The sequence below is a fragment of the Plutella xylostella genome, chromosome 11 (assembly GCF_932276165.1).
Source record: "Plutella xylostella chromosome 11, ilPluXylo3.1, whole genome shotgun sequence".
In the NCBI taxonomy this organism is placed as follows: Eukaryota; Metazoa; Arthropoda; class Insecta; order Lepidoptera; family Plutellidae; genus Plutella; species Plutella xylostella.
This window is the reverse complement of record NC_063991.1, coordinates 4,309,238-4,333,001: the sequence shown is the minus strand read 5'-3', so window position 1 is coordinate 4,333,001 and position 23,764 is coordinate 4,309,238. Positions and strand designations below refer to the sequence as shown.

The 23,764-nt window shown below is 41.3% G+C and overlaps 4 protein-coding genes and 1 long non-coding RNA gene across 7 annotated transcripts in view; all 5 read left to right on the top strand.

Annotated features, from left to right (window-relative positions):
• Positions 1 to 5,249: 5,249 nt before the first annotated feature.
• On the top strand, positions 5,250 to 8,717 carry LOC125489144. Its single transcript, XM_048624007.1, has 2 exons — positions 5,250 to 5,335; positions 5,415 to 8,717. The coding sequence occupies exon 2, from the start codon at positions 5,441 to 5,443 to the stop codon at positions 6,773 to 6,775; it is 1,335 nt and encodes a 444-aa protein (XP_048479964.1). The 5' UTR covers positions 5,250 to 5,335; positions 5,415 to 5,440; the 3' UTR covers positions 6,776 to 8,717.
• LOC125489151 lies at positions 5,250 to 10,650 on the top strand. Of its 2 annotated transcripts, none has more exons than XR_007266763.1 (2): positions 5,250 to 5,313; positions 10,516 to 10,650. XR_007266763.1 is itself a non-coding variant. In XM_048624015.1 (2 exons), exons 1-2 carry the CDS (start codon positions 9,178 to 9,180, stop codon positions 10,548 to 10,550), a joined length of 924 nt encoding a protein of 307 aa, XP_048479972.1. In that variant the 5' UTR covers positions 8,918 to 9,177; the 3' UTR covers positions 10,551 to 10,650. The 2 variants fall into 2 exon arrangements, 1 of the variants encoding a protein (XP_048479972.1); XM_048624015.1 differs by lacking the exon at positions 5,250 to 5,313 and adding an exon at positions 8,918 to 10,066.
• A 71-nt stretch (positions 10,651 to 10,721) lies between these two features.
• The window catches only part of LOC105392845 (zinc finger protein 184-like), a 342,691-nt gene continuing 329,648 nt past the window's right edge, over positions 10,722 to 23,764 (top strand). The window contains exons 1-3 of the mRNA XM_048624309.1: positions 10,722 to 11,106; positions 11,940 to 12,140; positions 12,860 to 12,965. Of these exons, the coding sequence (XP_048480266.1) occupies positions 10,956 to 11,106; positions 11,940 to 12,140; positions 12,860 to 12,965 (458 nt within the window). The 5' untranslated portion in view covers positions 10,722 to 10,955. The remainder of the gene's footprint in view (positions 11,107 to 11,939; positions 12,141 to 12,859; positions 12,966 to 23,764) is intronic.
• Positions 19,163 to 23,764, top strand: part of LOC125489162 — a 232,846-nt gene continuing 228,244 nt past the window's right edge. Inside the window, exon 1 of the long non-coding RNA XR_007266775.1 lies at positions 19,163 to 19,313. This is a non-coding gene — a long non-coding RNA (uncharacterized LOC125489162). The remainder of the gene's footprint in view (positions 19,314 to 23,764) is intronic.
• LOC125489142 (zinc finger protein 93-like) lies at positions 19,321 to 23,383 on the top strand. 2 transcript variants are annotated; one of them, XM_048624004.1, is made up of 3 exons: positions 19,321 to 19,783; positions 20,060 to 20,203; positions 20,282 to 23,383. In XM_048624004.1, the coding sequence occupies exons 2-3, from the start codon at positions 20,086 to 20,088 to the stop codon at positions 21,523 to 21,525; spliced, it is 1,362 nt and encodes a 453-aa protein (XP_048479961.1). In that variant the 5' UTR covers positions 19,321 to 19,783; positions 20,060 to 20,085; the 3' UTR covers positions 21,526 to 23,383. The 2 variants fall into 2 exon arrangements, with proteins under 2 accessions (XP_048479961.1, XP_048479960.1); XM_048624003.1 differs by having other exon boundaries at positions 20,072 to 20,203; positions 20,282 to 23,382.

Genomic DNA, 23,764 nt, shown 5'->3' with positions numbered 1-23,764 from the left:
ACTTCAATATTTAATAAGGGCCTCCTAACAAAATTTTCTTTAACACTATCAGTATCGTTTGAAAATGAATTATATACTTCTCTATTACTAGAAGTAGGCGACGTCGTCCCCTTAACACAATTTTCGTCGACATTATTATTAAAGTTCGAAAATGTTTTTTTTTTCTTGATTTCCGAAAGTGGATGACGTCTCCCCCTTAACAAAAAGATTAGACATATTTCTATCACAGTTATTATAGTTACTACAGTTATAGTTAGCAGAATCGGACAAATAACCATCATAGACACTCGAACCTATTGGGCTTTCATCGCAAGACTCACTTTCACTGATAACACAGCCTTTACTATCACTGCAAGTATTGACAGAATAGAATAATGCACTTTTCTGTTGAAGTTTACTACATTGGTCTCTCATATGGTCTCTGCTTTTGCAATAAACACAAAATAGTTTACCTTTGTCACTCGTAACACGTAAAGACGTCGCGCCTGCGCCAGCGGCCAAGGCCGGCGCGGCGGCGACGTTACCTGTAGGGGCGCGTCCAGCGGAGCCTCCACTCGGCGCGTCGCCGGCGGGAGCATGGCGCGCGAAGCCGGAGAGCGGGGCGGCGGTGCGGACAGGGCCCGGGAATGGCGCGAGCGGCTGCGCCGGTGCCGGCGGCTGCGCGGGGGGGCGCGGCCGTGCACTAGGCCAGCGAGCCTCGCCAACAGACGGATCAGCGGCGGGATGAAGAGCCTCGTAGCGACGCGGAGCCTCGTGAGCGCGCCGGGCGGCGGGCGCGGGCGGCGACGGGCGCGTGAGCTGGTCTTCTTCGCGAGCTGCATCTTCTACTTCTCGGGCTGCAGTCAGGAGATCTCGGAACGAATAGACAGCGTCTCTTTTTATTCGTTTTCGGATTCGTCTGTGTAGTAGTCCATATATCATATCGAGTTGTACCTTTTCAGTCAGTTCATTCTCTGGCAGAAGAGCAAGCAGCGAACGCGCCTTGGCGACAAACAGATCAGTCCGTTCGTGTTCTCCTTGATCAGAACTGAATAACTGTCGATAAATTCTATAAGGTGGCTTGTGTTCTCCGTAGGCTGACCGAAGTAAGGTGAGGGTATCATCCCATGATTTAACTTCGGACTTGATACTTCGCCACCAAGTAGCTGCTGAGCCGGTCAGAAGTAAGGACATGCCTCTTATGCTGTTTTCATCAGAGACATTGGTACACTCTTTGTATGCTGTTATTTGATCGACGAATACCTCCACTGGTCCCTCACCGTCAAATCGTGCAGTACAACCGGCGAACGTTCCCGCGCCAGCGCTCATGGCTGCGGAAAAGTTGTGCGGCGTAGGCGTCGATGAAGAAGGCGGGAATTGGCGGTCCATAACTCTGTCGATTAATCGCTCGAGCGCTTCGGTTTGCGATTTTTGCATAGCGGCCATCATGGCCGTTACCTCGTCCGAGGAAAACGTAGCTTCTGTGAGTTCTTCGTTCGGCGGCTGAGGGCTTCTTCTGGTGCGCGGCATCTTGATAGGTTATAATATAAAAGCGTCGACGGCGGGTGCACTGACGTAAAATCTAAGATTTTCGTAAAGTCCACAAAGCCAGCACTTCAGTATTCTATAAGATAAGCCGGAAATAACAAAGTTTACGTATGTAACACATGAAATTAACACTTATGCCGGAAAAATTTATAATTTTTCACTACGTTGGGGCGCCATATTTAGTCGTGGTTCGGGTTAAATGATAATTCCCGATTATTCTTAAGTGTTTATTCTCGTTACACAACGATAAAACAGTTATTAAGCACAGAATGTTATGAAAATGTTCACAAAACACTTGTTTTAATGTTAATTATCAAAATAAAGTTCGCACAGAAAATTTATACATGTTCGTGATACCGGTTAAAAAAACAGAAGGCAAAAGACAAACTCACGTGATTAGGCGCAGCCAATCAGCGTTAAGATAAATAACTTTTTCTTGATTTCAAGTACCACTAGCGTCCTCTATTGTAGTTACATGAAATTACTTACTATGATGACACTGACATTAGTGGAAACGTTTAGGGAGGTTGCCTCGAGTACTACGTATGGGCTGTCTCGCTACAGTTTCACTATAAGTTCACCATTACCATTAATCTGTGACTTGACATTTTATGTCAAAATGACAAACGTTAGTTAGTCTGTGATTTGTGTGAAGATTCCGTTTCGAGCGTAACTAGGGTACCCACGTGGTCCTAATTGGACGTAGTTACGCAGAAAGGACTCAACCCACACAAACCTAGTTCTGAGATATAGACGTTTTAAGTTCTAATCGGTATTCTTCAGCAATGAAAAGCATCTTATATGTGGAAATTATCTTAAATTATGCATATTTATTGTTATTTTACTATTGCAAATCATGGTGTAGCTATAACGAATATTTATTGAGTTATTAATGAAAATATGCACTTGGATCCTTTCTCCTAAATTGCTTTTTCTATGCAAGCAGGGAAATTCAACGTTTCGCAGAAAGGATCCAACCAAATATTTATTTTTATAAAATATTTTTTTAAATAACAATATGGTTTTTAAAGTAAAATATTTATATTGTAGACACAAGACATTACTTTTTTACACAAAATAAAAATTATATATCAAAAGTAAACCTATTATTAAATAATTTATATTGAAATGTAATCGGAAACAACATTTCACATCTATATAAAAATCTAACCGGAACTGTATTCCCAAGCGCAAAACTCTGGATCAACTTAACCGATTTTGATATTTTTTTTACAAAATAGAAGCCTACCTTTTTCGTGAGTATCTACGACCCGTTTGTATCCCATAATTTTCAGGATAAGGCATTTTGACGGAAAGCAAACCTCATAGAAAAAAGTTGGGCATGAATAAAATTCTAACCGCAAATGTGTTCCCAAGAGCAAAACTCTGGATCAACTTAACCGATTTTGATATATTTTTTTACGAAATAGAAGCCCACTTTTTTAGTAAGTGTCCCATCCCATATTATCCCATAATTTTCAGGATAAAGCAATATAAACATAAGCAAACCTCAAAGGATAAAGTTGGACATAAATAAAATTCTCTTTTACTCTAACTTCACTTCATCATCCTCGGTATATTGCAACTATCCTCCTTTTTATGCCTCCGTAGGATATCCGTCGTTCCCTGTGCTTACCATACAATCGCTGAAAAGTGGGATTTCAGCAATCGTATGGTCCGTATCACTTCGACATTACTTTGCGGTTGGATCACCCGTCACATCTCCACTGCCGGGGCATGGGTCTCCTTCCAATGAAGGAAGGGATTAGGCCTAGTCCACTACTCTGTCCCAGTGTGGGTTAGTGGACCCCAACACAAGCAAGCTTGTGCTGACAGAGTTGACGGGTAATTGGGCAACCCGACTGTCAGATGTTTTCAAGCCGCCCGAAGGTCTCTGAGTAGGCTTAACGACTGCTATCGATTTTATTATAATCATAATGATTACGATTATGCTTCTTAACATATATCAAGATCTGGATATACAAGATGCTCCTGGTTTATTGAATCTGCATCCAACTCCTCAGATGCAGACTGGTTTAGATCTTTAAAAACTTCGGCAATGTGGTCATACCATCTTACAAGTCGGTCTTCCATAGTAACAAGGAGATGATATCCTGGGGTTTGGTGCAAAGTTTATTTGATTCTTTCTATGGATCCTTCATGGCAGCCGCTGTTTGTTTTCTCCAAGATATAGAATCAGACTAACAGCGTTGGTCCTTTTTTAAATTACGTTTAATATTTTGTTCACAAAGAAAATACTCGTACGCAACTCGTGCTTCTTTAGATGTTAAGTCTTCCTTGGAGAGTTGATCATAATATGCCATGTTCCTTTAGACATCCATTCTTTCTTTAAGTGTTCCTTGTGCCTTATTATTTCTTCGCAACTTTTTTAAAACATGTCTTTAATGCCAGTGCAGTTATCTTTGATTGAGGCGCGTCGCCCACACTTAGTAGGTTGATGGTATTTGTTGTGGATCTGGATACTAAGTTATCTTCTGACTTCTGGGTCCTGCAGCTTATTTACAGCGACATCTTTGGCAAATCTTGTGGCCTGCTTCTGAGCTCCCGCTATCGTCAAGCAGATTTTTCCAACCACTAAGTGGTGATCACTCTTGACTTTAGCAACCCTTCTTAAGTATTTCTAACATCTAGAAGTGAATGTCTTCATTTTCGAATAATCTAAATGTGGTCGATTTGGTTCGTGTGAGAACCAAGTCACCTTGTGACATTCCTTTGGAGTTACCACCACCGAAAATTAGCCATTAACAATCCTTAGGCATCGTCGCTCGCTTATCAAATCGGGCGTAACTTGTATGAATCTGATAGATGTTTGAGAGTCGAGCGACGCTGCTTATGGATTGTTAATTGCTAATGTGACTTGCCCACACGGTGCCGATACATGGACGATGACCAACGAAACTGTGCACCGAATCAGAGTTCCACAAAGAGCTATAGAGCGAGCCATGTTAAGTATTTCGCTTAGACGTATTCCCAACGTAGTGATCCGTCAAAAGAGGAAAGTGTTCAACGTCGGTATGCGGGTCGCCGAACTGAAATGGGAGTGGCAGCGTGGCAGGATACTTGGCTCGTGGGGGGACGGAAGGTGGAAAAATGCGGTGACAGAATAGTGGCCAAGAGACGGAACAAAAGCAGTTTGAATCCTTTCTGCCAAATAAAATTTGAACTGTTTTATTAAAAACTTATATTCTATGAAACAACTCAGACAGTTTGAGTCCTTTCTGCTAAAAACAAATTGACTTCTTTCAATCAATAAGTATTTCGCTAAAACGACTCAAGACGGTTTGAGTCCTTTCTGCTAAATACAAATTGTCTTTTTTCAATGAATAAGTATTCCTCTAAAACGACTCAGACGGGTTGAGTCCTTTCTGCTAAATACAAATTGTATTTTTTTAATGAATACGTATTTCTCTAAAACGACTCAGAGCGCTTGAGTCTTTTATGAAAAACTAAATTTTTCATGGTTTCATAGGAAATGCATTTCTGTAAAAGGACTCAAACAGTTTGAGTCCTTTATGTGAAACTAAAAAATGTGTGTTTCATACAATGTGGGTTGGTCCCCCACATCAAAAAAGTATGTTGTAGTTGGTTTTTTACTGTGTTTGTTTTCTTGACAGGTAGACCCTACATTAAATAGCATGTTCTAGTATATAACTCAATTTTGACAAAGTTGTGGATTGAGGCCTTTCTGCGTAACTACGTCCAATTATCAGCGCGATTTCGAGCCTTTTCTGTGCCAATTTACAGTGTTAATACTTGTTTGTTGTAGTAAGTGTGGTGGTGGTTAGTGGTAAGTGTTGTGTTCGTCCGTAAACTCGTATTTTAGCTCCATTTCAATATAATGGAGCACCACTCGGATCGCCCCCCAGATCCTGATCCCCCAGATGATCAACAGATGTCTTCCTCACCTGATATACTCACGGACTCTTCCCAGGAGACGCGAAAGCGCCCTAGGGATGATGAACAAAGTTCAACACCAAAAGGTAAGCGTGTTATTGTCGACCCCGACTTAGCATCCGCAAGCATACAAACCATATTCACGCACCCTAGTCTCGACGCCACCAAGGTGTACGACGACTCTGACCCCGGCCCATTCATCGTACATGTCACCCAGGAAAGCTCTTCGGGAAGTACAGCTCCAGCTGCTTCATCCCCGCTTAGGGCTATCAAGTTCGGTCAATTTTTGTACAAAAATAAAATTTCCGACATCACAAGGGATGGTGTCAAAATGACAGGCCGCAACAGGGTCACTGTAGAATTTAGGTCTGCGAAGGCAGCCAATGAATTTATCAAGCATCCTGCCCTGACTACAAACAAATTTAAGGCTGTAATTCCAACCTACCACATCACCCGGATGGGTGTTGCTAGGCGAGTACCACTTGATCTCTCCATGGATGAGTTTGTAGGTTCCTTGGACCTCCCGGCTGGCTGTGGTATTGTCCTAAAAGCCCGGAGAATTAGCCGAAAAGTAGTTAACAATGGAAATACTTCCTACGTCCCCACTCAGACCATTGTCATCACCTTTAGAGGTCAACTTCTCCCAGAGAAAATTTTCTCCTACCGTGCAGCGGTAGAAATTGAAAGGTATACTTACCCGACAATTCAGTGCCATGCTTGCTGCAGGTTTGGCCATATGAAGGCTAGTTGCCGGTCCAAGCCTCGCTGCTACAAGTGTGCCCAGCCACACTTGGGTGAGACTTGCGATGCCGACCCTCCCACTTGCATCTACTGTTCCGGAAGTCATGCCTCCACTAGTAAAAATTGTCCTGAGCAAGCCAGACAGAAATCCATTAAAGTCATTATGTCGCAGGACAGCATCTCTTTCGCTGAAGCCGATGCTCGACTTCCTAAGAGCAGAAAATCATTTGCTGAAGTTACTGCTTCACAACCTATTGGCCCACCTGCAAACAAATCATACAAAAAGACTGTATACACACAGCGTAGGCCTAGGTCTCCCCTCAGTCCTGGTTACGACAGACTTGCCCATCAGGCACTTATCTCTTCCCCATCTTCCTCACTTCCTAATGGAAGTGCCCTCAACTCTATCACTTCTATCACCCCTAATGACAACTTATTAGACAATCTTCTTTCCTTAGTTGTTAGTCTGCTGGCTAAATTCAGCGACACAATACCGCCCCACGTTGCCCTAAAACTCAAGGAACTTACATCCTTCACCCAGAATGGCTCTGAACCCGATCCGGGTCCTCCAGTGGAATGCTCAGAGCCTTAAAAGTAAATCACATGAATTACTCACTCTCATTGACAATATCAAGCCCGTTGTCGTTGCCATCTCGGAGTCATGGCTAGCGCCAGGTTCTCGTTTCCGAGTTCCGGGCTACTCGTGTCTGCGGGATGACAGGGATGACGGGTTTGCTGGGTGCGCTTTACTTGTGAAGCGTTCCCTTATCTTCTCCTCTATCCCTACCCCCCCTCACGGACAGGAATTTAATGTTGTGGCTCTTAGGGCTTTAGACATTACTTTCGTGTCCGTGTATTTCCCTAATCCTCATCCCTCTCTGCTTCCATCTTTTTATAACATCATTTCTTCCCTCCCCCAACCTCTCCTGATCATGGGGGACTTTAACGCCCATCATACCTCATGGGGTTCTTATCACACCGACGCTTTTGCAATCGCCCTCTTAGACATGCTTGATACCTTAGATGTTTGTATTTTAAATGACGGCTCTCCTACCCGTCGAGTCCTTCCACGTCAGAACCCAAAAAGTGCTGTTGATCTCACTTTTTCTTCTCCTCTTCTTTCAACATCAATATTCTGGAGGGTCCTCCCAAATACTTTTGGGAGTGATCATTTTCCAATTTCTATTACTATACCTAACAGAACTAGCGTTCCTGCTGATTCATGTGCCTTCCCAAGATACATGATAGGTAGGAATGACTGGTCCACATTCATCACCTCTGTTGAAGATAAACTTGATCTGATCCAACCCTGTTCCAGTGACAACTTTCTTGGTAACTATGAACTATTCGAAAAAGCTCTCACATCCTCTGCTAAAAATAAAAAATCTCGTAAGGGCCTAAGAGTCTCACCACCTTGGTGGGATTCTGACTGCACTTCGGCTATTGAAGATCGAAAAAACGCAGAGGATGTTTATCTAGCTAATATGAGCATGGAAAATTTCATAAGTTACAAAAGAATAGCCGCACGAACCAAACGGCTTCTTAAAAAGAAAAAGAAACAGGGTTGGATCAGATTTTGTGAAAATCTTTCTCCTAGGTCTCCCTCCTCTCTGGTGTGGAGATACATTCGGCGATATCGCGGTTCCCTTAATGTCGAAGATATCTTATGCAACGATCCCTCTCTATGGCTAGAAGGGTTCAGCGATAAACTGGCTCCACCTTATGTCCCACACTCTAGTGCTCTCCGCCCCCCACCAGCTCCCTTACCATCTTCAGACAGGTTGGATTCTCCATTCTCTATGGATGAACTTCAATCTGCTTTATCTGGCTTAACCGATTCTTCTCCAGGTATTGATGGCATTCCATACTCTTTCCTTTCAAAATCAAGCCTCAGGGTCAAGTGCTTCTACTTGGAGCTGATAAACTACTTTCTTGAGTATGGAGTTACTCCATGCTCTTGGAGTAAGCAAATAGTCGTTCCCATATTGAAGGCCGGAAAAGACCCCCGTGACCCTAACTCCCGACGTCCAATCGCCCTCTCCTCTGCTTTGTCGAAAATCTTGGAACACATGATTAAATGCAGGCTGGAATGGTTAGTTGAAAACAGAGGAATCCTCGCCAAAACCCAGTTTGGTTTTAGGAAAGGTATGAGCACCCTAGACAGTCTTGCAATTCTTACTACAGATATTCACATCGCATTTAAGAGGAAAGAATACCTTGTGGGTGTCTTTCTTGACATAGCGTCTGCCTACGATAACGTCCTTCTTCCTGTGCTCAGGCAGAAAATGCGCCAGCTGAGCATTCCAGTGAAGCTTACCCGTTTGGTTTGCAGCCTATTCATGGAGAGATCCATCTACATAAAATCCCCTTCGACCTTGGACTCCCCAAAATTTGTATGGAAAGGCCTTCCCCAGGGATCGGTCTTAAGCCCCCTTCTTTACAGTCTTTATACTTATGATCTTGATAAATCCGTTGACTGCTTTTGCGACATTCTACAGTACGCCAACGACCTGGCTCTCTACTATGCATCTCCTTCGTTAGAAGAGACAAATGTACAGCTGAACCTGGCACTTAGGTACCTACCTCACGGATTGGCTGGATGGTCATGGGTTATCTCTCTCCCCCCCAAAATGCACAGCAGTTGTATTCACCAGAAAACGCCACATCCCTGATGTCGATCTCGTTATTGGAGAAGATACAATTGCTGTAGCCAACAGAGTGAAATTTTTAGGCGTTATTTTAGATTCACGATTATCGGGAACCCATCACATGAATTATGTGGCTCAGAAGTGCGAGAGGGGCGTCAACGTCCTTAGATCTCTGTCGGGCGTATGGTGGGGGTCTCATCCCTACTCACAGAAACTCTTGTACAATGCTATTGTTCGAAGTCATTTCGATTATGCTTCCTTTGTACTGGACCCCTGTAACAAGGCTGCATTGGAAAAACTCGACAAAATACAGTACAATTAGTGTCTTCGTATTATATCGGGTGCGATGAGATCTTCTCCCACCAATGCCCTGCAGGTGGAGTGCGTTGATCCCCCTCTTTCACTCCGGAGGCAGTATTTGTGTGATCGTTTCTTCTTCAAAATTTGGCAATCCGACTCTCACCCCTTATTGGCCAGGCTTGATACCCTTAGGCGGTTATGTAACTCCCAAGAAAACCATGGTCTTTCTTTCCTCCTTAAAACATTCATTTTTTGCACTAACCTCCCTCATCCCACTGTGAAATTTAAAACTAACCCCCTTTTCGAAGTCCCCTATGACACCCTAGTTTTTCAACCCAACATAGCCCTGGATTTGGGCATCAGAAAGGACTCCCCTGGGGCTGATAGGGCCCTAAATGAGAAACTCAATACTGAGTGGCCGGACTGGCTCCCCATCTACACCGATGCCTCTAAATTATCTGAAGATGGCAACGTGGGTTTAGCTGTATGGCTGCCCAGATACAGGGTTGTGTTGAGTTTCAAGTGTCCTCCTGAAACCTCGGTCTTCACGGGCGAGGCAACAGCTATCTTAGAAGCTCTTCTCTACACTGAGTCCCACAAATTAAATAAAACTATCATTTTATCAGATTCGGCCAGCTGTTTACAAGCTATCATCGCTTATCCATTTAAATCTAAATCAAAATTTCCAATAATTCTCAAAATTAGAGAAACTCTTCATCGCTGTGTGACTCAGGGTATTGAGGTAGCTATTGCCTGGATTCCCGGACACAGTGGCATCATTGGTAATGAGTGTGCAGATTCCTTCGCTAAGGAAGCCGTTAGCTTGGGCCTGGATACTCATTACCAAAACTTCGCTCATGACCTTGCCTCGCTCGCAGGTCCGAGGCTAGATAGATCCTGGAAAGTGTCCTGGGACTCTTCCAGGAATCTCAAAGGTAAGTTCTACTCCAACATTCAACCCCATATCCCCAAAAGGCCATGGTTTTCTAGAGCAAGATTCCTTGATAAACCTGCTACCTCCACTATTTGCAGGCTCCGTCTGGGTCATGCGTGCACCCCTGTGCACCTGGCTAGGATTCGGGTGCGTGATAGTTCTGTATGTGACTGCGGTACCAGCGAAGGATCTGTTGATCATCTTTTCTTTGAGTGTCCCAATCTTCAAACCTCCCTCCACGATTTCCTCCCCCCATCCATTCCTAAACCTGTAAATATTAATTATCTACTAACACTTGTACATACTCCAGTTGCTAACATTCTGTACAGATTTCTCAAGACTAATAATATTAAACTGTAAATTTGTATATTGTCATTATATATACTAAAACTATACTAACCCTTATTTGTGATGTCCTGTATATATAATGTGTTTGTCTGTTTGTTCCAGGTATTAACCCTGTAAATATATCTAAATTACCGTAAAGACAGCTATAATATACATGTGTGTTCCTTATTACTATTGAATTTGGCGGAATTTGCTGTGTCAGTCACACACGGCATAGTGCCACAACCAAAGATTGATTTGTGTGAAGACGGTGTGTGTGTGTGAAGCTTGTGTGAAGACCTCCCGTTGTTAAATAGTAGGTACTCTTTGGTGAAGACTGTGAAGCCTATCTGTTATCTATTCTCAGATCTCTGATTCTCTTCCAAAAAGTCCTTGTTTTCTTCATCTTGGATTGTAAACTATATTTATTACCTACAGTAGGGATTCAAATACAATAACGATACAGTGGATTTTACAATACAATACAATAATCTTTATTTGCACACCATAAAAAAACTTAAGTTGGACTGGAGTTCTGCTATCATCCTGGAATATTTGACACAATGCCATGGTATAATAACGGCACAATGTCACATATCAAGACGTGTTCATATCTTAACTGTGGGAATATCAACATGAAGAATCCGGAGTTGTCATTGTTTAGCTTCCCCATTAATGATAAATCCCGTCTAAAGCTTTGGATCCAGAATTCAGGTAAACGACTTGTGGTATATATGTCGCAGGCATCTGGTTGAATCTCCTTTTTGGTTGAATCACTAGCCCGTTCATTGGATGGCGCTACTTAATTGTATGGCTAGGCCGAACGTTGATTGTACAAGCGTCACAAAAGTCCAACTAGTTAGCTGACTTAAAATCAGTCAGGTGGTGAATAAAACAAATATGGCGTCTAACAGCTAACAGCTGACACAAAAAGCACCTATATTGTTAGTTTTTTGCTAATAAATTAGCTTTAAAGTGCATTATTTGTGTTAAAATAGTGAGAAAACATGGATTTACCTATTATTAACAACTTCGCTGAATGACGTTCAGTCAAGACGACAGACAAGACAACGACTCGATGAGTTGTCCTTTAGTCATACAACTGAATATGACTAAAGGACAACTCCAATCCAATGAACGGGCTAGTGTTTCAATCAAAAAGGAGATTAAACCAGATGCCTGCGACATATATACAGTGATTTTAAATGGCAGACTACAATTTTATTATTGAAACTAGAAACATTCAATTTCATTGAAAACTGTTATTATATTTTTGCCCTAATCTAACCTCTGATAAGTTCTATATAGCAACACAGCCAGGATATGCTTGTTCTTGTGCTAATACTCCCAGGTTTGATTCCCAGACAGGTGAGACAGGAATATACAAGTGGGATGTTAGGACAATATCTTGCTTTTTCGTTAAATGGAACCTTTGTGACTATACCTATGTACTCATGTACTGCTAAATGTATTTACTTAGTTCTTTATTATTCTTATGTATTTTTAGTTCAATAAACAATTTAATTTTAAGTTTTTTCGTTTTTTAGGAAATTCACAACTGGATTCATTAACCAACAATGAACTGAGGTATCATTACATTTGTGCCGCTCACTTTCCTAATGCAAGAGATCGTAGAGGACTACATAGAGACATACTACTTGGTTCCGCTGTTCCATACCATTTTCAATCCACTGAAACTGAAACAGCATCAACACCTTCCATGAGTCATGTTAAAGATGTGGAAATAAGTAAGAATAAATAATTTGTATATTTTTTCTGCCCCAGGAAGCATAGATAGATAGATTATTCTTTATTTGTACACAAGAATAGATTATACAAAGCTTAAATATAAACACATAGGTACAAAAAAGGCGGTCTTATCACTAAAAGCGATTTTTTCAAGACAACCTTTAGGTGGAAGAATATTTATGTTCAGATAGGGTCAAGTGTACTAAAGAATTTATTAATTAACTATAACTACAAACTAAACAATATACTTACGTGAAATTATACTTATATACCCATAACAATCATATATATCATATAATAAACTACATATACCTACATAAATATAATTATCAGATTTTATAGGATTATATTAATTCTTGTCTGAGCTCCGATAATAAGACAACGGAAAAAAAAAAAACTAGTTACCTAAACACTAAGAAAATGATCCTTTACCATTCTTTTAAAAGAAGCCAATGACGGCGCTTTACGTATGTGTAGTGGGAGATCATTCCATAAGGTGATGGCTTGTATGGTAAAGGAATCACCGTAAAATTTGTTGAATGGGGAGGGATATTGAGGCGAAGATTATGTGATGAGCATAATTGATACTATATGCATCATCTAAACTATATAATATAAGTCTGCATTTGTAAACATTCTATGTGTTTTCAAATGTACTTACCTATCTGGCTCATCACATATTATGTATTGAGACCCTTAAAATTATTTTTATTTTCAGATGCTAGAGCAGTCTCTCCTGACGTGTTGAAAGTGATACCACCTAAAAAGTTTTATGAAAACAAAAATAAACAAAATCGCTTACAGGAATCGACTCCTGTATCAAGGTATGTATTCATTTGACATTCCTGTAGCTAACACGATCTCATACTATGATACCTATTATGAATGGTATAGAGGTAAGTGACCCTGACTGCCATGCCGAAGGCCCCGGGTTCGATCCCGGCTGGGGCAGATATTTGTTTAAAGACAGTACTCACAAGATTTGTACACTGGTCCTGGGTGTTAATAATTATGTATCTATTCTCAATTATTTATTGCATAAGTACCATAATTTATTACCTGCTGTGCTATAACAGGATCTAACTATGCATTTGTGTAGATGTATCAGCTGTCCACTTCCCATATAGGCTCTGTCAAGATTGGGGTAAGGTGGCCGTGTGTGAAATGTCATCACATAATATTAATAACTATTTTGAAAAGATGGCACAGGAGTTTCTTGAGAGTAGTTTGTAAAAAATGGATGTTCATCAGGACTAAAAGCACAGGGCGCAAAAGTAACCCAAGGTTACTGTGTGCCATAAGTCAATAAATATCAGCCAGATGGCCTGTGGGCTCTTGCTCCCAGCCTGACAGATCCTTATGTTTATTAAAAGATATTACAAGAAAAAAGGTAAAGGAAACATATCTTAGAAAGTGCATGTATATCAAAAGATTCCCATCCAGAACAGATATTTGTGTAAAAGCAGATATTAATAATTATAACATATAATAGGGGATGTCCATTAATCACGTGAGGTCATTTTTATCATTTTTTAACCCCTCCCTCCCCCCTGGTGATATTTGGTGACGTTTGTGACCCCCTCCCCCGTCCGTTCACGTGTATTTTTTTGGAAATCTATGTAAAGGCTATTTTTGACTTGACAAAATAAAACGAAAATTGCGCGGCGCGCGGGGAGTCGTTGAGCAACGGCGGGGAGTCAATCAAGGTCATACTAAAAATCGATCAAATGTTTGCGCCGTTCAAAATTTCGGTTCGGAAATACCTAGCGCTTTTCGACAAAAAAAATATACTCGTGAAGTCTAAAGAGACAACGTCTTTGAACAAAGTGGCTGGCTCTGCTGCCGGCTAACTTGGTCACAAAGTCAGAAATACTAGATAGTAGACATCTTTGAGGTTATGAATAACCTATTTAATTCTGTATATATTTCGTGTTTCAGTAGTACAGGAGAGCAGTATAAGATGGAGGATGACATAGACATAGAGGAGCATGATCTGTTGGACGACCCCGCCTTGAGGAGCGTGTTTCCAGATCTTGTCATCCTCAAACGGGAAATCATTGATTTTGGTGAAGGTACGGTACCAGTTTTGTTGAGTTATTATTGGCTTTGTTTTCATTATGACTTATTTCATCATGGCTTGACGTGGCTTAACACTGCTGCCGAAGCAGCAACCGGGACCGACGACTTTACGAGCCGTCCGCAGCACGGAAGCGTCCAGAAAAGAACCACTTGAAATCGGTCAGCCATTGGATGGATATGCCAGTTGTTGTCTAACCTCAGTGATCAGTTACGATCACTGAAGCTAGCTCGACTACGGACGCTTCTTTATTCTTTTTTTATATTATAACTTATTTATTTTCATCAATATCATCTCTGCTGGTTAGCAAAGGGCCAAAGTGAAGTGATGGCACCTTTTCTATACAGAAAGAAAGCAAAAATGCTGTTCTTTTATTTAATATCACTTTCACATTCACCATAAAGCAATTCATCAAACATTTAAACCCAATATGTACCTTCCAGAAACCCCAACAACGACAGAAGTTCCAAATAGAAATGAAAACCAACTGGATGAAACATTGGAGGAGAACAGTGGGAGTCCTCCCGTGTGCCCCGCGCATGACACAGATGTCAAACCTGACGTGTTATCTACGGACATGGATTACACTATAACTGTCAAGGGAAACAGTTTGACAGAATTTGATGAAATTGAAACTGAAATCAAGAAGGAATCAGAGAATGTTGTACCAAATGAATTGCCATTTTACAGAAACAGAATTATACTTGGCAAGATACAAGTAGATGAGTCTGACGAAGAACGAGAAATTGATGCACCAGGTGACTGTAATAATGTTGTTAACAACAAAACAAACAATGATCAAGATTTGGCAGGCTCAATATACACTGATGTAAATAGAAGCAAGAGGATAACTAAACAGTATTATGAAATGGAAAAATGTTTGGGAGCGAAAATTATTCTAACAAACTGCTTTACAACTCTATTGAACAATAACTGTTACTGTGCTCAGTGTGCAGTGTTGTTCCCCACCACTGAAGCGTATAGTGAACATTACACGAGCACACACACCGAGACCACTCACTCAACTAAAGCCCCGGCTTCTCTTGTATTGACACATAGACAAATAATTTACCCACCTGAGAAGGCATATGTGTGCGACACCTGCAAGAAAACATGCAACACAAAAAGTAAATTGATAAAGCACATGTTAGTTCACACTGAAGAAAAACCATTCGAGTGTATAACTTGCAATAAAACCTTCAGTAACCTATACACTTTGAATAAACACAACTTAATTCACACTGGCGAAAAGCCATTCCAGTGTGACATTTGCACGAAAACATTCTACCGAAGACCTAATTTGAAGTGGCACAAGTTAACTCACACTGGCGATGAGCCATTCCAATGTGACATTTGCACGAAATCATTCTTCCGAATATGTGAATTGAAGACCCACAAGTTAGTTCACACTGGCGATAAGCCATTCCAGTGTGACATTTGCACGAAAACATTTACCCAAAGAAGAAATTTGAAGAGCCACAAGTTAATTCACACTGGTGAAAAACCATTTCAGTGTGAAACTTGCAACAAAACATTCAGATATGTATTGGCTTTAAAACGACACACGATAACTCACACTGGTGAAAAGCCATTCGAATGTGACATTTGCAAGAAATCATATAACCAAATAAGTCATTTGAAGAGCCACAAGTTAGTTCACACTGGCGAAAAGCCATTCGAATGTGACATTTGCAAGAAATCATATTACCAAAAAAGTCATTTGAAGAGCCACAAGTTAGTTCACACTGGCGAAAAGCCATTCGAATGTGAAACTTGCAAGAAAACATTTAACCGAAGAAGTAATTTAAAGAGCCACAAGTTAATTCACACTGGCGAAAAGCCATTCCAGTGTGACATTTGCACGAACACATTTAGCCAAAGATGTTATTTGACGAGCCACAAGTTACTTCACACAGGCGAGAAATTCCAGTGTGACATTTGCAAGAAAACATTTTGCCGTAAAGGTAGTCTTAAGAGGCACATCATGTTACATCACACTGCACCCCAGTCATAGCTATGATTCTGATGCGTCGGAAAAAATGAGAAATCCGGGAAACATGAGGAAACATAGTACATGACACGGCGTGAAACAGCGGGATGTCAGTGAGTGTCAGTGGGGCGCGCTGCGGGCGAGGGCTCGGCCTCCGCCTGTCCCCTCACTGCAGGCAGCGCCGGCGACGCACAGGCCGCGTTGTCGACACGCTCTCCTACACCCACATACAAGCGACTCCACCTACACTAACCACCTCAGTTGCAATTCTGACATCGGCGCGGACGGTCGCTTTCTAGCGGCGCCGTCTGTAGCCGTCACGTGTGACTCACTACTGAGTGACCCGGCTGCTCAAGGACAGCGTCCTGTTGTACACCGAGATGCCTGAAATCCCGGCTCAAGTGGAAGCCTCGGAACAGTATAAAATGTAATTAAATCGGTAGAGTAAAACAACTATTTGCTTCTTTATTTTTAATAAACTTTTTATGGTAGGTATAATACTGATGTTTGTTGTTTTCATATTTGTGGTACCTGTTGCTGTGCTAGTGCCGCGGTGGTACAGAGGGCCTTCGCAAGAGTGCGCCGCGCCGTCCTGTCCTCAGCAACTGTCCTGGCTTCTGTCCAGCTCAGCGCTTGCGCTCGCAGCTCGCCGTCAACTGTACGCCGCCATGTGTGCACCGATCAAAGAGAAACATAAAATGTTAACATGACATGTCATGTGTGTGTGAGTTTTAACCATTGACAAAAGAATAAAGAGGACTTGGCATAAAAATCGGTACTTAAAAATATATCGTCGTCTCTTTTTAACTTATTGGTGTTATCGTACGTAAAAAAGGACAACAGTAGTTTTGTCTTTGCCTAAAATTACAACATTGCGATCGGACGCCATGTTGATTGACCAAGATTGACATCCAAACACAAGGTACTTCAGCTGTCAAACAATTTGTTTGTTTACATTTTTCAAGAAAAAAGCCGCCATTTTTATTGACACCAAAGTTTAGGTAAGCGCATTTTTTTCGTTGATATGGCATGTCCTCTCTTTATTCTTTTGTCAATGGTTTTAACACATTTTTTACATTGCAGCGAGACAGTCAGTCAGTTCAGTACAAAAGAATCTTAGTTTAACATTTACATTTAAACTGTCGTCACGCGTGGAGTGGTCGCCGCGTGTTCACACTCACCGAGCGAGCGAGACTCGGCCTAGTAGCAGAATAGAATAGCGTCCGAGTGGCTGTAACGTAGTGTTGTGTTGCTCTGTGGTCTCGGTCAGTGGCTCGGCCGAGCACTCGCGCGTGTGTTGACATTGACCGAGTGCTCGGCCGAGGGTGCTGACTAGCCACTCTACTCGGTAGGTGTAGGCAGGGTATAACGAGTAAAAACTCACACTCCACACATATTAAATTAAAATAATTTATTACCTAAATTAAAAATAAAAGATAACTTCAGATTACGGGTGACTTGTCGCGCCTAAATAACTACAGGCCCATCTCGCTAGGTACTGTTATAGGTAAAATTCTGGAGAGGTTCTTGCAGCCTGCACTGGCGAACAGGCTACGTCTAGATGATGCTCAGTTTGGTTTTCGTCCCGGTCTCGCAACTGACTCAGCCATATTTAGTCTGAAACACACAGTTAAATATTATACGGAGCGAGGGACATCTGTGTATGCATGTTTTTTTAGATCTGAGCCGAGCTTTTGACCTGGTAAATTATAATTTGCTTTGGGAAAAACTTAAAAACGCGGATGTAAACAGCAATGTAGTGTCCTTGTTGCGATCTGGTACGAAAACCAAACTAATTCTGTGAAATGGGGCGACACTATGTCTAATGATTACAGATTAGAGTGTGGTGTACGTCAGGGAGGTCTGACCTCTCCCGACCTGTTTAACCTCTATATAAACGATCTGATCGAGGAGCTGAGGGGCACCGGCATCGGCTGCCATGTTGGTGGTGTCTGTGTCAACAACCTGAGTTATGCTGATGATATGGTGCTCCTCAGTCCCTCCATCAAGGCTCTTAGACGTTTATTAGCCATATGTGCTCGCTATGCCGAAGACCATGGGTTAAAGTACAATGAGAAGAAGACAGAGATGATGGTGTTCAAGGCCGGGAGAGGTCCAGACCGGGTGCCTCCAGTATTTCTGAAGGGCTCGCCAGTGCAGGTTGTAAACAAGTTTAAATATCTGGGCCACATACTGTCGTCAGACCTGAGTGACGAGGCCGACATAGAGCGCGAGCGCAGGGCTCTGGCCGTGCGCTGCAACATGCTCGCGCGCCGGTTCGCACGAGCCACAAACGAGGTGAAAATAACACTCTTTAAAGCCTATTGTCAGAGCCTTTATACTAGTCAGCTGTGGTTTCATTATACGAAACGTGCTTTCAGTGTACTGAGAGTACAGTATAATGATGCCTTTCGGATACTGATGAGGCTCCCTCGTTTCTGCAGTGCATCGGGCATGTTCGCGGAGGCCAGAGTCCCTGACTTCTTTGCTATTATAAGAACAAAAATAGCTTCGTTCTGGGACCGATTACGTGGATCATCAAATGCGATCTTAAGCACGTTGTGTGACAACATTAACCATCCATTCTACCAACATTGGTTGAAGGTGCAACGCTCTGGAAATGTTAAATAAATATGATTTTATTGTATGTTTATATTTAAACGTATGTTTATATAATTTTAATTATAAAGATAATAACAATTGACAAAGAATTACTTTCTGAATGTACCTAATTTTAATTTTAACTTTAATTTTATAATTTTATTATTGATGTAATGTTCTGATATGGGCTTTATACACCCGAAATAAATAAATGACTATTTATTACGAACAACACTAACTTTTCAATGACTTATAGAGTTCGATGAGTAAAAAACTAAGATGACAGCTTGTCAAATACTTCGAAATTTTTACGTTGCAAATGTTTTAACAAATTTAACTTATAAATACAAGTTAAATCGTGTTGAAGATAATGTGAAAACAATGGTGTGTTCGTTGAAATCAGACTATGTTCATAAATTGATCGAAAATGTATGTGATTACGGAGTAATCGTGACAATTTGGTTTGTTTACATGATTGCTGGTTTCCATTGCAAACCACTATAGGTAAGAAATGTACACTACGCTGTTCAAATTATCGGACGTAAGTCGCGGAGGTAACCTTGGAATGACCTTCAGCTTTCAGACGTCCGCGAGCGATCTGGCACGAACTGTCCCAAAAGACCGTGCACACTATCAGTCGCGGCCGTCAGCCGCGTCCGTACGTAAGCCGCGTCCACTAGAGTGTCGGCTCCTTTACGTCTAATTCTGTCCTATTCTGAACCTTAGTCTGTGAAATAAAAAACTAACCTCTCTGCACTTGACAAGTGACAGTTGACAGATACTGCAAGAAAATAGAAAAAAAAACTCTTACCTCTTACCTATTCTACAATACAAAAAAAAATTCTTTTAGCATTTAATAATTGCTATATCTTTCCCGTTAATTCAAGAAAAACATCACTGTTCTCAAAACTGCTGAGTTGATGCTAAGTTATGGGTCAATAAACTGCGGAAACAAGTGACACTCACTCACGCAGGTAAGAGATCTTTATAACCAACAAGATTTATTTACATCTTCTCGAGTTGAGATAGTCAACACTAGCATTAGAAGCTTCTGTATATTACAGTGAACTAAAGTCAATGAACAGTTTGACAAATGCCTTAACTATAACTTATAATATTATAAAAACTATTCATTTGTTATTACATGGCCTTGTACTTATTTGTATAAGGGTGGTTTCACTTCTAGCTCTAGGTACAACTAACTATGATAAGTAATATAAAAGTATGTAAGAACTCTCAGTTATTTCTAGCGCCTGTTTCAGCAAGAGAGTATAAGATGGAGGACGACATAGACATAGAGGAGCATGATCTGTTGAACAACCCGGTCTTGGACGGCGTGTTTCCAGATCTTACCATTTTGAAAAGTGAAATCGTGGATTTCAACATAAGTGCAGGTAAATTTCTAAACTCTTTTGCCCTGTTTAAGCTAAAGGCAATATAATTTGAAGGTTCTTATATCCTATACCTTTCAGAAACTTTGACAAAGACACAAGTACCAGAGAGAAATGCAAACCAAGTGGATGGCACTTTGGCGGAGAACAGTGGGAGTCTTCCTCCCGTGTGCCCCGCGCATGACACAGATGTCAAACCTGACCTCCTATGTACTGACATTGATGATACAAAACCTTCAGTGAGCAATAATTTATCAGAATCTGACAGAATAGTCTCTCAAGTTAAGATAGAGTCAGAGTTTTTTCAATTGAATGAATTTAACAGCAACAGAATAAAACTCAATAGCGGATTAGATGTGAACAGTATCTTAGAATTTGACTATAATAACATTAAGAAGGAGTACATGTGTAGTGATACTGAACCGGATGCAGTGATCACAATCAACTCTTATGGAGAAAATAGCAGGAGAATAACAATATTGAAAAAGTATTTACATGTGAATGTAGTGCTTACAGACTGTTATACATCTGTATTGAACAATAACTGTTACTGTGCTCAGTGTGCAGTGTTGTTCCCCACCACTGAAGCGTATAGTGAACATTACACGAGCACACACACCGAGACCACTCACTCAAATAAAGCCTCGGCTTCTCTTGTGTGTGTGAAACGTAAACAAATCATATACCCACGTGAGAAAGCATTTGTGTGTGACACCTGCACGAAAACATTCAGCAAAAAAAGCAGCTTGAAAGAGCACATCATGTTAATTCACACTGGCGACAAGCCATTCGAGAGTGACATTTGCAAGAATACATCTAGGTATCGGTCCGCAATGAAAAGACAAAAGTTACTTCACACTGGGGAGAAGCCCTTCCAGTGTGACATTTGCACGAAATCATTTAACCAAAGAGGTGCTCTTAAGACGCACAAGTTACTTCACACTGCAGCAAAATTATTCCAGTGTGAAGAATGCAAGAAAAACTTTAAATATTTATGGACTTTAAAACGACACAAGTTAATTCACTCTGAAATTTCACGCGAAAAGCCATTCCAGTGTGACATTTGCAAGAAATCATTTTACCAAATAAGTCATTTGAAGAGCCACAAGTTAGTTCACACTGGCGAAAAACCATTCCAGTGTGACATTTGCATGAAAACATTTGCCCTAAGAAGTAATTTAAAGAGCCACATGTTACTTCACACTGGAGAAAAGCCATTCCAGTGTGAAATTTGCACAAAAACATTTTACCGAAGATGTCATTTGAAGAGGCACATGTTACAGTGCCACAAACTTATCTGTTCCGGTGAGAGCGAACTAAATTGATCCATATCTCATAATATTATTATAAATTATAACTATATATTGATTAAATGGGTTTATTGAAACCACAAGAGCGAATTACCACTACTGGGAAACATAAAATCTTATAGAATGAAGAAATATTACACATTTACGTGAGCTGTCACCGGAATAGATAAGTTTGTGGCACTGTACTCCACACTGCAGCACAGCCATATGATTCTGATGCGTCAGAAAAAATGTGAGAGAGTTCATGCCAGGATGTTAAAAAGTGTGTTGTTCACTTTTAACTATTGCAAGCCAGCGAAGTGATTGCACTTTTCACTAATGTAACTACTTGATCTCGTGGTCTAAAGCCTTGAATTCACTAGGGCACAAGTTTTGAGACTGTTACAGAACATCTACGGTGCGTGTTCTCAGAACATTTTGGTAACATGTCGTGATACATGTTGCTTGTCCACACCAGCAGTCTCCGCCGACATGTCGCCCGAGGTTGTCGTGGTAGTTAGTGCTGCATGCTAGAAGTCGCGCACGCGTCCACACTCTGCAACAGCGGTCGCTAGACAGATGTCGCATTGATCTCGCGAGCCAAAACACGGAACCTGTTCTGCAACACGTAGATGTCGCTGTATAGTCGCGTGCGACGTCGCAGAACAGAGCGCGACCCCGCGGCGACACGTAGACGACATGTGCCTAGACAGGTTCTGCGATAATTTGTCGCCTAATGAATACGAGGCTTGTTAAGCTATTCGGCTTTCAATATGGAGGTTGAGGGTTCGAGTCTCTGGGAGGAGTAACTATTAAATATTATTTTAGTTTTTCTTTGTTAGTCATTATAGGTAGGTTATTTTAGACAATCTTTATCAATATGAGCAGGAAATAAAATAAAAAATATAAGTATAAGAAAAAAAAACTTTATTTCACTATACTCGTACAAGTAAATAATATAAGTCTGTATGCAGAATTATTATAAACAAAAGTAAACAAATTCAGAAATTGTAGAATTACAACAATGAGAACCAACATGTTACTAAATTTCACAATTTATATCTCTTGTTGTTTTCTACAATTAAATTAAGTATTGTGGTATATGTATTGGTAAATTATATAACCTTATTGCATTACTATAATAAATGAGTGTTTATTCAGCATTCGGTTGTATCACTCATCTCATCCTCACGCCGTTCCCTCCATGGCGACCGTGCCAGTGACGCGTCGCGCGCCATATTTGGCAGGTCGGGCGACGCTACGTGATTCTTCGTGTTAAATTCATCATGGACTGTACTTTTCCACTATAAAAAATAATTAAAAATGTGCAACAGCAAGCTTCCATCCCGGCCGGAACGAGCAGAATTAGAAACAGGGGATATTATTAACCAAATCGGATACTCCAACAAAATTGACAAGCACAACGAGAATATAATAAATAATTTGGGGTCAATTAATCTGTACATATGCGTACTCGTCGTTGCCGTCGTATTTGCTATGATCTTATGCCTGATAGCAAGATATCTGAGCAAGTGCATCAGCATCGAAAGGAGCACTCGGATGATCGTGATGCGGTTGAGCCAGCTGCAGGGCGCCCCACGAGCCAGGCACGAGGACGGCGCGAGCGGGAAGTGACCGCGGCGGGACCGCGGCTCTCGGGGTCCTCCCAGTGACCGGGAGCATCGGAAGTGTTAACAGTGAGTGTTTTAAAGTGATGGTCAATTTGTGAAAGTCAGTCACATCAGTCAGTCAGTGTGCAGAAAGTGGTAAAGTTAAAGTCATGGACTTATATATTCATCGGGTAAAGTACCGTTAATTAATTAGAGACAGTCAAGCTATAGTGAAAAACTTTTAGTATCAGTTCTTATTTTTAATATTAGGTACTAATTAGTTAAATAAGAAGTAAAAATTCAATTTCACTTCAGTAGGTATCAATGTAATCGCATTTATTTTGTTTTTAATTAGATGCTTGTAACATCACTATCTTTAGTTTTACCGCGAAATTAAATCGCGCGCCAAAAATGTTAGCGTCCCACGCCGCCTCGCCGTTTCTCGCGCAGCTTCTCTGCGCATACCGCGTCCCGCGCGCTCAGTCTTCACCCCCGCGCACCCCGCTCGCGACACCGGCCAGCGGAGCCCGCGCAGGCAGTCGGCGCCAAACCATATTCCCGGCTGGATCACGCTCGCTTGCGTCCCCTTCGCGAATTATTAGTTATACGCAAAAGACTACCTCATCTGCTATTTACGTGTCTGTAGAACCCAAAATATACAGTGA

Coding starts and splice junctions, on each gene's coding strand:
- LOC125489144 (XM_048624007.1), top strand. CDS start 5,441: ATGTCTTCCTCACCTGATATACTCACGGACTCTTCCCAGGAGACGCGA.
- LOC125489151 (XM_048624015.1), top strand. CDS start 9,178: ATGAGATCTTCTCCCACCAATGCCCTGCAGGTGGAGTGCGTTGATCCC. Junction 10,067..10,515: donor CTCTTCCAGGAATCTCAAAG/GTAAGTTCTACT, acceptor TGTTTGTTCCAG/GTATTAACCCTGTAAATATA.
- LOC125489142 (XM_048624004.1), top strand. CDS start 20,086: ATGGAGGACGACATAGACATAGAGGAGCATGATCTGTTGAACAACCCG. Junction 20,204..20,281: donor GGATTTCAACATAAGTGCAG/GTAAATTTCTAA, acceptor TATACCTTTCAG/AAACTTTGACAAAGACACAA.